The following is a 15,312-nucleotide window of genomic DNA, read 5'->3' as shown; positions in this document are numbered from 1 at the left end:
GCGTTGGCCGTAGGAGATCGGGTACGCATTGGCAAAACCAAACGCACTTTCGACAAAGGTTACTTACCTAACTGGACGACCGAATTGTTTCGTGTCACTGGATGAGTGCATGGTCGTGATCCTGCCGTCTATAAATTGGAAGACATGAACGGAGAAGTGCTCAAAGGAACGTTTTACTTACCCGAGTTACAACGTGTCACCGAAAAAGAAGACGACGTGTACGACATCGAAAGTATTCTCGAACGCAGAACCCATAAAGTGGGCCAATGACGTGCCAATGAAGTCAAAGTACGTTGGAAAGGATATCCACCCAGTTTTAATTCTTGGATCGACGCTTCGCAAGTCATCGACTACAAAAAGAAGTGACCATCATGCCCTTTCACACAGACGCAGCTACGTCGACCGCTCCTTCACCCAATTCTTCTCTGCAAGATTTGCAAAAACAACCCTTGTGGGTGTGGTGTGGAGAACGTGTGCCTAAAACGCAAATCGTCTTTTTCTGACAAATTTTCGTGGTGTATTGTGTCATCGGGGCAGCCATTGCCAATTTGAGTTTGCAACAAGGAGACAAACAATTGTGGACCATTTTATTGAGCAGCTGCATCGGTTACCTGCTTCCCAATCCCTCCCTGAAATTCTCCTCGAACGGGAACCACGGGAACCTTGTGTCCAGTGCCAGTGTCAGTCACCACTCCAATAACAACAATCCCATTTTGGGCGGAGACACGCCTCTGACGTCCAGTAACCCCTCGGACAGCCACAGAACTCTGGAATTATGAGTCACACTAACCAATTTTACTTAACCTTACCCAGTGACAGTTCCATGGAGGTGTTTCCCCACAAAACTTTGTGCTGTTACACTGGCAAATTACCTCAGGTCATACCTTTAGAACACGAAGCCCATTGGGAAGTGGCTTTAGTAGAAATCATTCACCCGACCCAAGTCCTCAATGTCCTTCCCAATCAAAACAAATTTGATGTGGAAGTTCATGACGAGCAAATACAACAGTACTTGGATACCCATGGCAAATATAACATAAAACCCCCTGGCACACAAAATCAAAAGTACACAACTATCAGTTGCCCATTTCCCCAGGCTATTATTTTAGTGGTCAAAATATTCCATTCACCAAAGGAAAAGTCACGGTGAAACTCCATTTTCGAAAACGTTTCTCTCATGACTCGTAAGTCATGTATCCAGTGTACCGAGGGGTTGCTCGACAGGGAGGACACGGTTTAGGAGATATGTTAAAATCGGCCTGTCGTTTGGTGGCCCCGGTGCTGAAACCGATAGTGACGTGCGGATTGCACGCCTAGAAAGATGCAGTTAGACGTCGAGCAGAACGACCGAAAGTATCCGATACGTCGCGTGGAAGTGAAAACCTTCACCATTCCCAAGGGACAACGATCCATGATCGAAGATCATCTGTTCCAAGGACAGCTACCCAAACGTTTAATCGTTGGTATCGTCGAGAATACAGCCTTCAACGGAGCTGTCGATAAAATCCTTTCTACTTTCGACACTTTGGCGTGTCCAAGATCGAAGTCAGTCGCGATTGCAAAACCTTGTGTACCCGACCTTTCGAACCTGACTTTGAGAAGAAGAATTACTTGAGATCGTACTTGTCCCTGTACGAAGCCACCGGACAGTTAGGAACCAATATCAGTCACGGCATTACGTACGAAGATTATGCAGGAGGCTATGCTTTGTGGGCTTTTGATTTCACTCCAGACCAAGGCAGCGACGAGGGACATTTGCACCCTATAAAATCTGGCCAGATTCGTGTGGAAATTCAGTTTGCAAAACGAGAACCTGATGAAACGGTGAACGTCATCCTGTATGCAGAATTTGACAATACCGTAGAAATCAACAGTGTGAGAGAAGTCATTCTAGATTATTAGAAGCCATGGAAGACTGTTATCCCTCTTTACCTAGTGGAGAAACTTTGGACATGGAATGTGAGGAGACTGTGGAAGGAGAATCTCAAGACAAAGACGATGAAGTTATGATGAAGTCAAGATGGCCAGAACAAGAAGCGCATTTAGTCTCCTGTTTTGCCAAACACTTGGTCGAAAAAATGACGGAATTGATCAAGAAAGATTGCTATGGATGTCAAAATAATCATCCCAGTCAAATTCAACACGATAAATGCCTGATGCTGAGTCAAGAAGAAAAATTGGACGAGTATCTGGACGAAGCTTGGAGTCTCATCTCGGACGAAGTCGTGTTGCATCAGTGGTATAAAGACTTGCGTGAACATTCTTGTCCACCATTAACCACTCAAGAGATCCATCGTATCGAAGCTGTCCTGAATCAGAGTGGGGAGACGAAGCGAAGAAACGGTTATTTGTCAGACATTTTCAAGCAAAAAGTCAGGATCGAATTGATCACTTATTATTACCTGTGAAGAAGAAGAAGAAAAAAACACATCAATCAATGGATACCTGAGAACTTTATTATCTTTTGAACCGCAGTTCTTATACGGCTTCTTGGAATCCTGTCGTCTGTGCTAAAGATGAACTCCCTGATCGCAAACCTCAAGACAATCAAGCTTATGTGATCAACACGGACGACAGTCATCTCCCAGGAACCCACTGGGTAGCCGTCTACTTTCCTCAAGAAGGATGTGTGGAATATTTCGATTCGTACGGATTGCCTCCTTTGGAAGACGATATCATTGACTTTATGAGAAGAAATGCTCAGACCACCCGATTCAATAATGTGAAATTACAAGGCACGGATTCCTTGGTGTGTGGACAATATTGTGTGTATTTTCTGCATCATCGCAGCCTGGGCTATTCCTTAGAACATTTAGTAACTCATTTTGATCCTCGTTCTTCTTCTAGAAACGATGTGAAAGTAGATCAATGGTTCTGTGACCATTATGCTTATCTTTTGTCTCAAGCTAGGAAACTTAGTGTCCATCAATGGCCTAATGACTTCCAACAGTGGAAATCACAATTCACAACGTTGTCAGCCCTGTTTAAAGAAGAGTGTTAATTGAAAAAATGTCTGTGATTTGAAAAAAAATGTTTGATGTTATATTGTTTGATCATTATCAAAAATGTTAGAGTTGTTTGTTAGTATTAAGTGATTTTGAATTAAAAAAAATGTTGTTTTGAAGAAAAAGAAATGCCTTTGTCTTTTTTTGACTATAGGAATCTTGATTCATGCTCTTTGACTTCTTACTATCCCTCTCATGACACTCATTGAACGTGGAGGGATGTTTTCCTTCACGTCCGCGCTTTGACTTTAAAAAAAACCGGGGTAGCCTCCAGTCTAACCATCCATTGTCGACTCATCCTCCTACGAAGATGTGCTCCAAACTAGCTAAGCTAAACGAAGCCTACGTGAATTTGCACAGGGTCAGACACAGTCTGATACCGAAGCCTGAAGAGATAGAGAATGTGAGAATGTTAAAAGTCACTGAAGACCTGATAGAAGAGCTCTTCAGAGAAGAAGTGAACAGGGAGAAAGAAGAATGGACAGAGAAGTACAGACTTCAGAAACAGCAGAGAGAGCAGCAACAGCAACAACAGCAGCAGGAACCTGAACCTGACAGAGGCTTTGTCGATTGTCGTATCGACACCAAAGAGTTCTTCTTCTCTTTCCGAAGAAGCAGACCTATCGTCAGAAAGTCTATCGTCAGAGGATGTCGCATTCTTAGAAACGAAAAGATTATCATAGCAAACAAAAAACAGCCCTTTTCAGGGCTACCCAATACTTTAGAAAAGAAATAACAATCGATTTGCCAATGTGCGTATGTAGAGTAGTGTGAATATAAACACTAACTCTTTTCTGGTGTGATTGTATGTGTTTGTGTGGATAGTAGATAATGATCATATTTTTTTTGCTGTTTGGCGTGCGTGGAGAGTAGATTTGGGGTTTGATTAGATTGCTTTGCGTATGTGGATAGTATATTATTTGTTTAATAAAATTAAAAAAAATTTTTAAGAATAGTAATGGGTAGTATAAAAAAGTGAATGAGTGTTTCTTTTAGGTCCGCGTTTTGTTTGGTCATGATCTAGGTAAGATCAATTTTGTTTTAGGGGGATGTTTTCCTTCACGTCCGCGCTTTTAGTATAAATTGAAACTCGCTCGGCAGTCTAGCTACCCTTGTTGATTGATCGAGAGAATGAACACCAGACTAGCAAAACTGCCTGAACTTCATGTACACCTGGAATATGCCAGGCGTATAGTGAATGAGCTGGCTGCAGAGGCCATAGTAGAAGAGGGAAGAACGAAAGAGGAGGAGAGAAGAAACAAAGAAGAGGAGGAAAAGGAGAGAGGAAATTCAGAATCCCAGAGACAGAAGATTGGGATTCTGAAGCCACTTATCCCGCCTCTGCTCTCCCCCCAAAAAGAGTGAAAGGAGACTGGGGAAGAAGATGTGTGTGTGGTGCCAGGCGTGGAAGGAGCCATCATTAACCAGGTGTCATGGAGTTCAAAAAACAAACAGCCCTTTTCAGGGCTACCCAATACTCTAGAAAAGAAATAGTAATCGATTTGCCAGTGTGTGTATGCAGAGTAGTGTGAATATAAACACTGACTCTTATGTGGTGTGAGTGTATGTGTTTGTAAGAGCTGACATACGTTTGTGTGGATAGTAGATTATTGGGCTTTGTAAGTGATCACGTATGTTTGTGTGGATAGTAAATTTGGGGTTTCATTTTAATGCTTTGCGTGTGTGGATAGTAGATTTAGGGTTTATTTATTGTTGCTTCAGGTATGTGAATAGTAGATCATATGAAATGAGAAAAGTAGGGGATGTTTTCCTTCACGTCCGAGCGTTGTTTGGTTATGATCTAGGTAATATCAAGTTTGTTTTAGGGGGATGTTTTCCATCACGTCCGCGCTTTTACTATAAGAACCCACAAAGTTCGTCGTTCGTCGTTCGCACCATTCTAAGGAATAAAAAAGGAAGATGGAAGTGTCCCAACTGTTTAATGATTTAAGGCATGTTTATTTTTGGATGGTGGATGGTCAATATGGAGTTGAAAGGATTGAAAGAGATTGGAAGTTAAGAACAAGTCTGCACTAGGTGAACGAACTAAAATTAGCCAGGGAGATGATAGAGGGATTAATTGAGGAAGAAGTAAAGATATTGAGAGGGCTGATAAATCCCCCTTATGTCAGAGTGGGGACAATAAAAGAGGCCATGGAGAAGGTAAAAGAAGTAAGAAGGTTCTTGGAAGAGATAGAACAAAGGTCAGAGTGGCCTTTTGTCAAAAGGAGTGTTGAACAATTGAAAAAAGGGGAAGAAAAGATGAGAAAGGTGATAGATGAAGAAGTGGAGAAAATAAAGGTCAGGTGGGCAAAAGATAGAAAAGAAGAAGAAAATAGAAAGAAAAAGTAAGAACTTGAGAAACTAAACGCTAACTGGATGAAAATCCAACAGAAGTTCCGAGCCATGGGTCACCCGGACTGGATACCGGAAACAGAAAAGAAGAAGAAAGGAATGATGGAAAAAATAAGGGGATGGATAAAAAAGTTAAGGAGTTAGAAGAAGAAGAAACCCAAAGGCCCTTTTCAGGGCCACCCACATTTCTCGAAAAGAGATCTACTTTCAATTGCCTACCCTATTTTTTTAATTTTTTGTTTTGTTTTTTTTAAATCCCATTTGTGTGTGTGTGTGTGTGTGTGTTATATCCCTCTCCCCTGTTCCCTTTCCATAGACCCATCAGGTCGGAACCACATTAAAATAGGGTTCTTTCCCATGTTCAATTCCCCTTGAGGCTAGAGTGGCCCAAGACTTTTTCCCATGTTCAATTCCCCTTGAGGCTAGTGTGGCCCAAGACTTTTTCCCATGTTCAATTCCCCTTGAGGCTAGAGTGGGCCAGGACTTTTTCCCATGTTAAATTCCCCTTGAGGCTAGGTTTGCCCACGATTTTTCCCCATGTTAAATTTCCCTTGAGGCTAAGTTTGCCCAAGGGGTCCTGTAATGCTAATTCCCATTGAGGCTAGGGTGCCCCACTATACTACTGTGACGTTTTGGGCCTAAGTATTAAGATCAGCTGTGCACGATGAAATATTAGCTTGACTGAACTAAGAAACATATCAAAAGAATCAAATCTGTTTGTAGAAAAAGCAAGTGAATTGTTTGGATTGAAAAATTAGGCCAAAAAAATCGACAAAGAAAAGAAGATAAACAATTTGAATACACGATACCCAGAAGTGAATGTGTCACTATAAGAAATATGAAATGATTTGTGTCTGTTCATGAGTTTAGGGAGAGGGTCATAATGACATTGTTTATGTTTTGAAAGTGATTGAAAGCATTAGGTACCATTTATATATTTGCATACATGTTGCATAATATTGTTGCAAGACAGGGGTATTTTCTTGACCGAACGGTGTCAAACCTTGGCGCGATTTCCGCTAGAAGTCACAAGTTTACCCCAAATTTCCAAAGACTAACATACAACTTTGGTTGTAAATTAGAAAGCCCGACGTGTCCGTTCTATACATAAATTTTACTCTAATCAATGCCAGACCACAGATCTCACAACCTGCCAAACATCTATCAACCGCACATATGCATGATTTCTCTTCGTAAGGTTTCCACACCGACAGCAGTTCACGCCGTTGAAACTTTATAACTATCCCCTAACACAGAGAACTATTGAATGTACGCCACCTTATGCTAGTCAATCCATGGTTTCCAGGCACATTTCGCCAGTACATCTGCATCACATTTATCATCGTGGCGACATAAAATGGTATCTGCCGAGTGCCTTCTTATTTTATTCATTTGTGTGATTTATCGGTTTCTACCGTAAATGCTGCCACTGCAGTCACATCACCAATGTACACCACTAGATTTTAATAGGGACTATGGTACGAAAGGGACACTCATTCGGTTTTGACCTGAACACACTACTAGTGAACCATGTCATCACGGAAACTCAATAACACTTCTTTCCGTGACGTTTGCTCCTAGTAATTAGCTAATTATTTCGGGCTAAGGAGTATTTCCATTGTAACGAATTCCAATAATCAGACAATGAATCACATAATTCTAAGAATTAAACGTTTCATTTTCATCGATTTTTTCACAAAGTAGTAAATCTAGGCTAATATAAATCCATAAACTCGTCTTTGTTGACTATTCCTTATAAAGAACACATATAAATGTAGGTTGGTTTTCTCTCCCAAACAGAAATAACAACGGGTGTCAACAAGTTCAGCACGATAAAGATCAGCCTTTAATGTCCTTAATTATGCGTCAGTCTAGTATGCATACTCTCTAAGAGTCCTTCTTCTTCTTCTTCTTCTTCGTAGTCTCTCGAGCCGAGGAAGACAAGTTGAGTGATCTCATTGACGGTGGACACGCATGTGGCTCCGGAGTCCAAATTCCGATGGACACAGGGAGCTGAAGGTGGGAAATGGGACACCGGTGGTTGGGAGTGGCTGGGATACAGCTCTGTGACGTCTCTCACGAGCTTCAGCAAGACGCTGGTGGCGGTCATCCTCGAAGGTGGAGCATGCTTTTCTGGTCAGGGCTCGCCAGTTTCTTCTGTCTGAGGCAGCGAGCTCGAGCTGATGGTCTGTTCATTTGATGTGCGTCTTGAGATTGTCTTTGTATCTCTTGCGAGGACGGACTTGGTTTCAGTTGCCCTGGGCTAGCTCGCCAAAGAACAGCTGCTTTGGGATTTTGTTTTGATCCATGCGGATGACATGGCCAGTCCAAAGAAGCTTGGCTTGGATTAGTTTGGGTTCGATGCTTATTGTGTTGGCTCTGTCAAGGATTTCCTTGTTGGTAATTCGGTCCTGCCACTTAATCCACATTATGGATCTCAGGGAGAGCTGGTGGAATAGTTCATACTGATTGATATGCCTTCGGTAGATAGTCCACGTTTCACAGCCATACAACAGAGACGTGAGGACAACTGCATTGTACACTTTGATATTTTTTGATAGGCGTATGTCCTTGTGCTGCAAAACCTTGATTTGACTGGCTTTTTGGATCCTCTTAGTGATCTCTTTGTCCATGGAGCCATCACTGTATATTGTGCTGCATAAGGTATTTGAAACTGTCCACATTCTTCAGCTGCGTGTTGCCAGTGATGATGCAGGCTTGTGAAGGGACAGTGTTCGGGGCAGGCTGGCAGAGGACGTCTCTCTTTCCTGGGATAATCGTGAGTCCAAATGGGTTGGAAGCTTCAGAGAACCTATCCACGATTGGTTGTGGGTAAGTCTATTCATGGACCATGAGGGCACATTCTTTTGCAAAGTGCTTCAGTGATGAGTCTTTCTAGCGTCTTGGTTTTTGCAGCTAGTCGACTGAGATCAAACACAGATCCATCCAGGCGATATCTAATGTAGATACCATGGTCAAGGTCACGGATGGCATGTAGCAGTACCTGATTGAAGAAGAGGTTGAAGAGGACCGGAGCGAGTACACAGACCTATTTGACACTGTTAGAAATGGTGAATTTCTCGAAGGGTTCACCGTCTGAGAAATTTTTCCAGTCATGGCATCGTGGAAGAGCCTGATGAGGTCGGTAAACGTCTGAGAACAACCAAGAACAACCAAGATTCTTGAGTACTACCCACAGTGCATCTCTGTTGATTGCATCGAAAGCCTTTGTCAGGTCCACGAAAACGGCGTATTGATTCGTGTTCTGCTCAAGGCACTTCTATTAGACTTGTCTCACTTCGAAGATCACGTCAACGGTACTGCGGTCTGAGAGAATATGACACTGAGACTCGGAGAGGTTATCTTCTGACACTGCCGCAATAAGCCTGTTGAGAATGATGCAAGCACGTATTTTGCCAGCTATGGAGAGCAAGGAGACGCCTATTTAGGTACTGCAGTCCACACGTGTACCTTTATTCTTATAGAGGGTCACAAATGATGCGTCGCGGAGGTCGTCTGTCATCTCCTCTTCCGTCCTGATGCTGATTAGCACGTCGTGGAATGTCTCCATAGTCTGTTCACTGAGAGCCTTGTACACCTCCGCTGCGATAAAATCCTTTCCAGGTGCCCTGCCACAGTTCATTTGTGTAATGGCCGTCCTCAACTCCTCTATTTTTGGAGGAACATCCAGTTGGTCGTGCGTTGGCTGTTTTTGTATTTTGTCAAGAACAGATTGACTGACCGATGCGGGCAGGTTTAGGAGCTGACCTAAGTATTCTTTCCATCTGTCCTTAATGCCAGCCTTGTCCTTTATTGGTGTACTACCATCTGCATCAAGCAAAGTGACAGACTTTGAAGGGCTGAAGATTAATGTGATTGCATTGTAGAACTCTTTGTAGTTGTTAGTGTCGGCATAGATTTGCACTTCGTCAGCTTTCCTTTCCCGCCAATGGTCATGCATCTTGCGGATTTCTCTCTGATCCTCAGCTTGTTAGGATCTGAATCGGTCGTTTTGGGGGATGGAGTTTGTGTCATTCTGCCTGTTCATGGATGCTTTGTTCTTTCTGGCAAGCAGATCTTCAATGGCACCGTTGTTCCCGTCAAACCAGTCTTCATGGGTTCGCTTCTTGGGGCCCAGAGTCGCCATAGCTGTTTCTCTTATCATGTTCCTGGGCTTGTTCGATTTCTCGGAGGCATTTCCAGGTGTAGGTCCGTTGGTGGACAGCTTGTCATCTAGGCTCTTCTGGAAATTGAGCTGGGTGGAAGGCCGCTGAAGTTTGTTAATGTTGATGGCTGTGTGCACAGGTTTATGACGCCTTGGGTGATGTGGGGCAATACGCAACTTTAGGGTAGTTCGGACAAGTATGTGGTCTGGCAGCATTCCGCTCCTCGCATGGCCTTGGTGATGATGACATCCTCACTCTCTCGGCTTTCTTAGTTGGAACTCAGTGCCACGAAGATTCATCACGGCTGGGGACTACTTCGACTGCATTGGATGACCATGACGTCTTCAGTGTCTTGTCGTGCCCTGCGTACATTCGCCTTCGTGGCCGTTGGATCACTCAGTTGATCTCTTCTCCCAGTCTGTCGAAGCTGGCTTTGCATGCAAGGATAGGCAAGCTCCTAGATCATAGAGGGTTTGAGGCCCTTCGGCTACCCTCAAGAGTCCATCCTAATATAAACTAATAAACTCGTCGTTGCTTACTATCTTATTGCAGTTCAAGTAGAAATGCAGGTTAGTTTCTATCCCAAACAGGAAAAAAGAAAACCGGGTGTCAGCAAGTTTAGTACGAAAAAGATCAGCCTTTAATGTCTTTAATTATGACGCAGTTTACTGGACTTTCTATTTGGACAGAAATACATTTTCAAGGCACAGAAAGGGTTGCTACATTGAGTTTCCAGTTCAAGAGTGTTCCACAAGACCAATGCTGAGAGATTAAATGACGATTAAGTAGAATTTTAGCCTGTAATTGCGAGTGACTACATTATTTAAACGTCAACGGATATGGGGTAATACTTCACTTTCTGATAGTATGCAAGAGCTCTCAGTTTCATTTCTTCGTAGAAAATAACGACATTTCTTAAAGTATTGATACATAGTGCTTTAAATACAACGCTAACGTTCTCAGCATTCTAAACAACAGTGTATATATAACCAAATACAACTCTAAATTGTCTGGATTCTATAGCCAAAGAGCTATACGGACATTTGCCTAATCTGATACTGTTTCTGCATCATCTGAAATATTTTCCTCGATCCTATCAGTAAGACCAAAAATTACTCTAATGACGATAATTCGTCTTTGCTATAGCGTCTACCTCTCAAAAAGGTTTATTTTTATGATGACCTTGTTGCGTTCGATGTTTTAAGTCATTACACTCAATTACAAAGGAGGTGCCATAAACGTAATAAATATTGACATTAAGGGTGAAAACATTAAAGTGATAGATTAAACATTATGTCTATAACATTCTTTTCACGTTACATAAATGGGAGAGATGTCTTTTAAAACGACTTAGTAATCTTAGTTTTAAAACGGAGAACGATATATCACTAGGTTAAATAAAAAATGGCTTCAACTTTTAATAAAGAGCTTATTCAAAAATAAGTAATCCAAGCAACGAGACAGTTTGAGCAAAGACGTGTTGATACTTAAATACATAAGATCTATTTTTAAGATAATTATTTTAAAAGATATTATAACATGGAAAGTACCGATAGAGAACAAATTAGCGGTTATTGAGCAGAGTGCTTGTGAAAACGGTAAACAATACAAAAGTTGTATAACTAATTAACGACAAAAAATATACAAACTATTTTTAGAGGCACATTACTTGTTTAAACTGAGATTAATTACTTTGTCAAATTCTGTACAAAATGTTTTAACGGTACGAGAAAAAAAAAAGAGAAAAAATAACATTTCAATAGTACCTTACAACCGATTGAACGAAAGATAAACTCTGAGATAGATGAATTATTATGACATGAAGAAAATGAAGATGAAAAATCTTAGCACAATTATATTAAGACTGGGAACATATGTAAAAAGATCGAATTCACAATTTTAGCATTAGCATTACTAACGTGAATATCAAAATAATTGTTGACACTAATACTTAGATTTGCAAAAGAAAAATGCTTCTTTTTTCCTTCTTTTCTAAGCTAACATTTCTGAAATATAAGCACTGACCACTTTATTCAGATCGTGTCGCAAATCTTATGTCAGAAATCTTGACCATAGTAATTTAATTACACTTTATGGTTCATTCTGGATGTCCTTGGGTAAGATACTTTATTCTGCTTCCCTCTGCATAATATAACCTTTCGTATGTATGTATGTATGTATGTATGCATGCATGCATGGATGGATGGATGGATGGATGCGTGCGTGCGTGCGTGTGTGTGTATGTATGTATGTATGTATGTATGTGCGTGTGTGTGTGTATGATTTTTACAGTTTGTTGTTATTGCGTATAGTTGGTAAAATAGCTCAGATAAACTAATGTTTCTTATTATGTAAATGACAACTTACTAAATAAAATATATCTTTGTTTTTGTATAATGTGACATTTGTCTGGATTAATACTCCACACACGACACTTTATTCACCGTTTATGGTATCAAAGTGTTAAAGCCCACAATTAGTAATTTCCATTCAATCTACTAGTAATATAGATGAATTCCGACTTCAGTTGGTTTCCAATCGTCGGTAATAATAAATGACGAATCTTGAAACAACATATTTTGGTTTTTGATGTCGGTTAAAATGCTCTTATTGTTGTTTTCTTGTTGTTGTTTTTTTTTTTTCTTGCTGAGACTACCGAACGTAAGCATATATCTTGTATACAATAAATAAATAAATAAATAAATAAATAAATATGGGATATCAATTTTATTATAATAATTTCAGTTCATGGTTCATGATCAGGCTGCGATAGGTTCATTACGATGTCCTTCCCAGAATGCCTGTGTAGGAAGTAGGGAAAGTTGCCGGTTACCTACCGTAATGTGGAAGACTACATCAACGGGCGTTTCTGCAAGAATAAGGGTATCTCATCAAAGTCATTTAATCGTTTAAATTGTCTCAGATACATGTTGTGTATGTGCGATTCACCTTTGCAGTGAAAGCGTGGTGCACTTTATTTTTAAGGTGTGTTTATGATTTTATCCCACGACCTTGAAACCTGGTACTCTCATTCTACACCTGACTAGTCCGACAGTGTAAAACATCGAGCCTGATATTTATGTTTTGGGGTCGAGGTCTGAACGGCGCTCTGTAGTATGTTCCGATGTCAATTAAAATCGGAACGATAAGTAAAATTTTTAGGAATACAACACTTGGCAGTCCATATCGTCGCTTTTCTACAAATTAAAGTCCTAATATTTTAGTCGGACTTTTCATACTCTGATGATTGTATTTATAAAAAAGAAACTCGTTTCCTTGGAGAAACACAAGGATTTTGTTGCTGCAAAGTTCATCAAAGAAATATGTTTCTTGAGCCCATAAAGGAATTCACCAACCAAGATGTTGCCATTATGAATGCAGAAATATGTAAAATATATGATAGATATGTTCATTTCAACTAAAGCTAAGTTGTGTGTGTGTGTGTATATATATATATATATATATATATATATATATATATATATATATACACACACATAGCTGCCAACCTTCCAGGCTCGCAATTAGTGAAAATAGGGATAAAAAGTAGTGAAAAATACCATGACAATAACTCCATCCACTCTGACCGTCAGTAATACACTATATCAAGATCGCAATATAAAACTAAAACATTAATATATGCAGAAATATATCTGCATTTCTATATATTATGGTATTCATAAACTTCACTTGTTCTTGTGGTTATTTATCAAGACATGATACTATGGCAGACTTAAACTTTCTCACCTGCTTGGTCGTAAATTTGTTTTCTAAACAGTTCAGACTTCTTGCCTGCTGGTTGATCTTGGTGACTAAATTTGCTGACATATTTTCTGCAGCTAAGGAGGCCCTAAAGTCTGTCTTATTTTTCCTCACTAGAGAAATACTCTTTCGCTGTCACTGTTGCTGTGAAGAATGCACAGGAGCTGCAGTACTTTTGGTTCTTCCACAGGAAAATTTGGAAGCGATTTTCGAGTCCGTGAACATTTGTCGGAACAAATGTTTAGCATGGTCTCCAGCTGATAAAGGTAGATTGTGTTCAACAATAAAACTCACAAATAATGCTTCAGCATTGGTAGCTTGCAGGTCTTCCGCCGATGGCTTAAAATATTCCAGAGCTGAAATCTGCGAATTCTTAATTTTCCCAAGTTCTGTGTGTTTTTTGCAACCGATGTGCGTCCTCACATCGTCTCTGCCACCATGCCCAATACTAAAATGTGTGGCACACTGTGTGCAAAAAGCATGATGTGTGAATGTTTAATGGCAGAATGCGCGGCCAATGTTTGATATATTAGAAATTAAACTTCACTTTTTGAGCAATACATTTCTTTTTCCTTGGTGGGGAAGACATTTTCAAGATCTTATATGCGATGCTGAACGGATACTCAAATCAGTGTTGGTGACGCATGCGCGGAGCAAAATTCCGGTTAGACCCCAGTTTCTCTTGAAAGCATTTGTAAAACTATTCTTATACATGTAGATTAAAATAGGCTAAAATGCTTGCTACCAGGCCAACTGTACTAATCGGCTATAGTTTTACCAATATCACGACCAGCAGTACCGGACCGTTTCGGCAACTGCAAATATCACATCTAGCGTTTAACAGGAAATCGGTTATTTTATCAAAGATTTGAAATAATTGAGAATTGGAGAATTCGTGAATATTTGGCTTGTGGCATGAATCCGGGAATCGCTGAAAAAGTCGTGAAATTCACGCCAAATTCGTGAGGAATCAGATATGCACACTAGAGAAAATTGACATTTTGTTGCCATGCTTTTTTTATATGCAAAGGAATTGCATACTCAGATCAGGATTTTTTTAATATCCAATGCTTTGGATGAGGGATGGCATTGTGCATAGACTTGTTCCCTGCTTTGTTTGCTCCCTGCCTTGCACTCCTCTATTCGTGTAGCAGAGTGCAATGCAGGGAGTATAAGAAACAGGGACCCAGACTAGCATAGGTAATGTTATGACGGAATGGCTTCCACAAATCTCGTGAGCTCTCATTTGATTTCCATCGAGTTTATCAAGATGTCGTCAAGATGTTTAACCTTAATGCTTGTTGCACTAGAAAGTGAAAGAAGCAGAACACAAAAGAGTAACTGTGGATCTAAACTTTAATGTAAAATGGAGGAAATAATTCCCTTGGCTGGAATATGGCACATCCATTAGGATTACCAGTGTGACTTCTGATCGTGTGAACTGCAAAAGTGAATAATCCTTTTGTGACAGTCTTTAAGAATTTTAAAAAATCTGCTTTCATTTTCCTCAATATATCATGAATACACAGTATAATCCAAAACATTCTTTCACAACAAAGAAATCATTAAACTTGCAGAGACAAATGCGTTATTTGGATTACAGAGTCAGACAGGGTTCATACAGAATTCAGAATAATAAATTCAAAGACATTTCCCAAACTTTCAAAGACCACAAACATATATTTCCAAGACCTATTTTCATCAGCATTTAGTATAGAAGTTATGTTATATGACAAAAACAATGAATGCAAAATACTACAATATTGTTTAATGAGGAAGTGGGGGCCCAGAGTGGCCAAGTGGTCTAAAGCGCTCACCGTTATGGATCACTGCCATCTCACCTCTGTCTGCGTGGGTTTGAGTCGCGGGTTCGGCCAATGTGGGTATGTGAGAAAGCTTGCCAGTAGCTTATGGTGGGTTTGTGGTTCTTTCCTGGGTTTTCTTGGGTTCTTCCTCCACCATTAATACTGGCCACCATGTATAGCCTATCTTGTGCTGAAAAATGGTGTTAAACACAACAACAC

General features: G+C 40.4%; 2 protein-coding genes across 2 annotated transcripts in view; one reads left to right on the top strand and one right to left on the bottom strand.

The window, feature by feature from the left end:
- Positions 1-8,805: 8,805 nt before the first annotated feature.
- LOC149795526 (uncharacterized) lies at positions 8,806-9,321 on the bottom strand. The gene has a single exon (XM_089963813.1). The coding sequence runs from the start codon at positions 9,319-9,321 to the stop codon at positions 8,806-8,808; it is 516 nt and encodes a 171-aa protein (XP_089819939.1).
- Positions 9,322-12,325: 3,004 nt separating this feature from the next.
- Positions 12,326-15,312, top strand: part of LOC149795525 (MICOS complex subunit MIC60-like) — a 75,078-nt gene continuing 72,091 nt past the window's right edge. The window contains exon 1 of the mRNA XM_089965332.1: positions 12,326-12,409. Coding sequence (XP_089821458.1) covers positions 12,368-12,409 — 42 coding nt within the window. The 5' untranslated portion in view covers positions 12,326-12,367. The remainder of the gene's footprint in view (positions 12,410-15,312) is intronic.

This window comes from Sinohyriopsis cumingii, chromosome 7 (genome assembly GCF_028554795.1).
Source record: "Sinohyriopsis cumingii isolate HCF-2022 chromosome 7, ASM2855479v2, whole genome shotgun sequence".
Classification (NCBI taxonomy): Eukaryota; Metazoa; Mollusca; class Bivalvia; order Unionida; family Unionidae; genus Sinohyriopsis; species Sinohyriopsis cumingii.
This window is presented reverse-complemented; position numbering and strand designations above follow the sequence as displayed.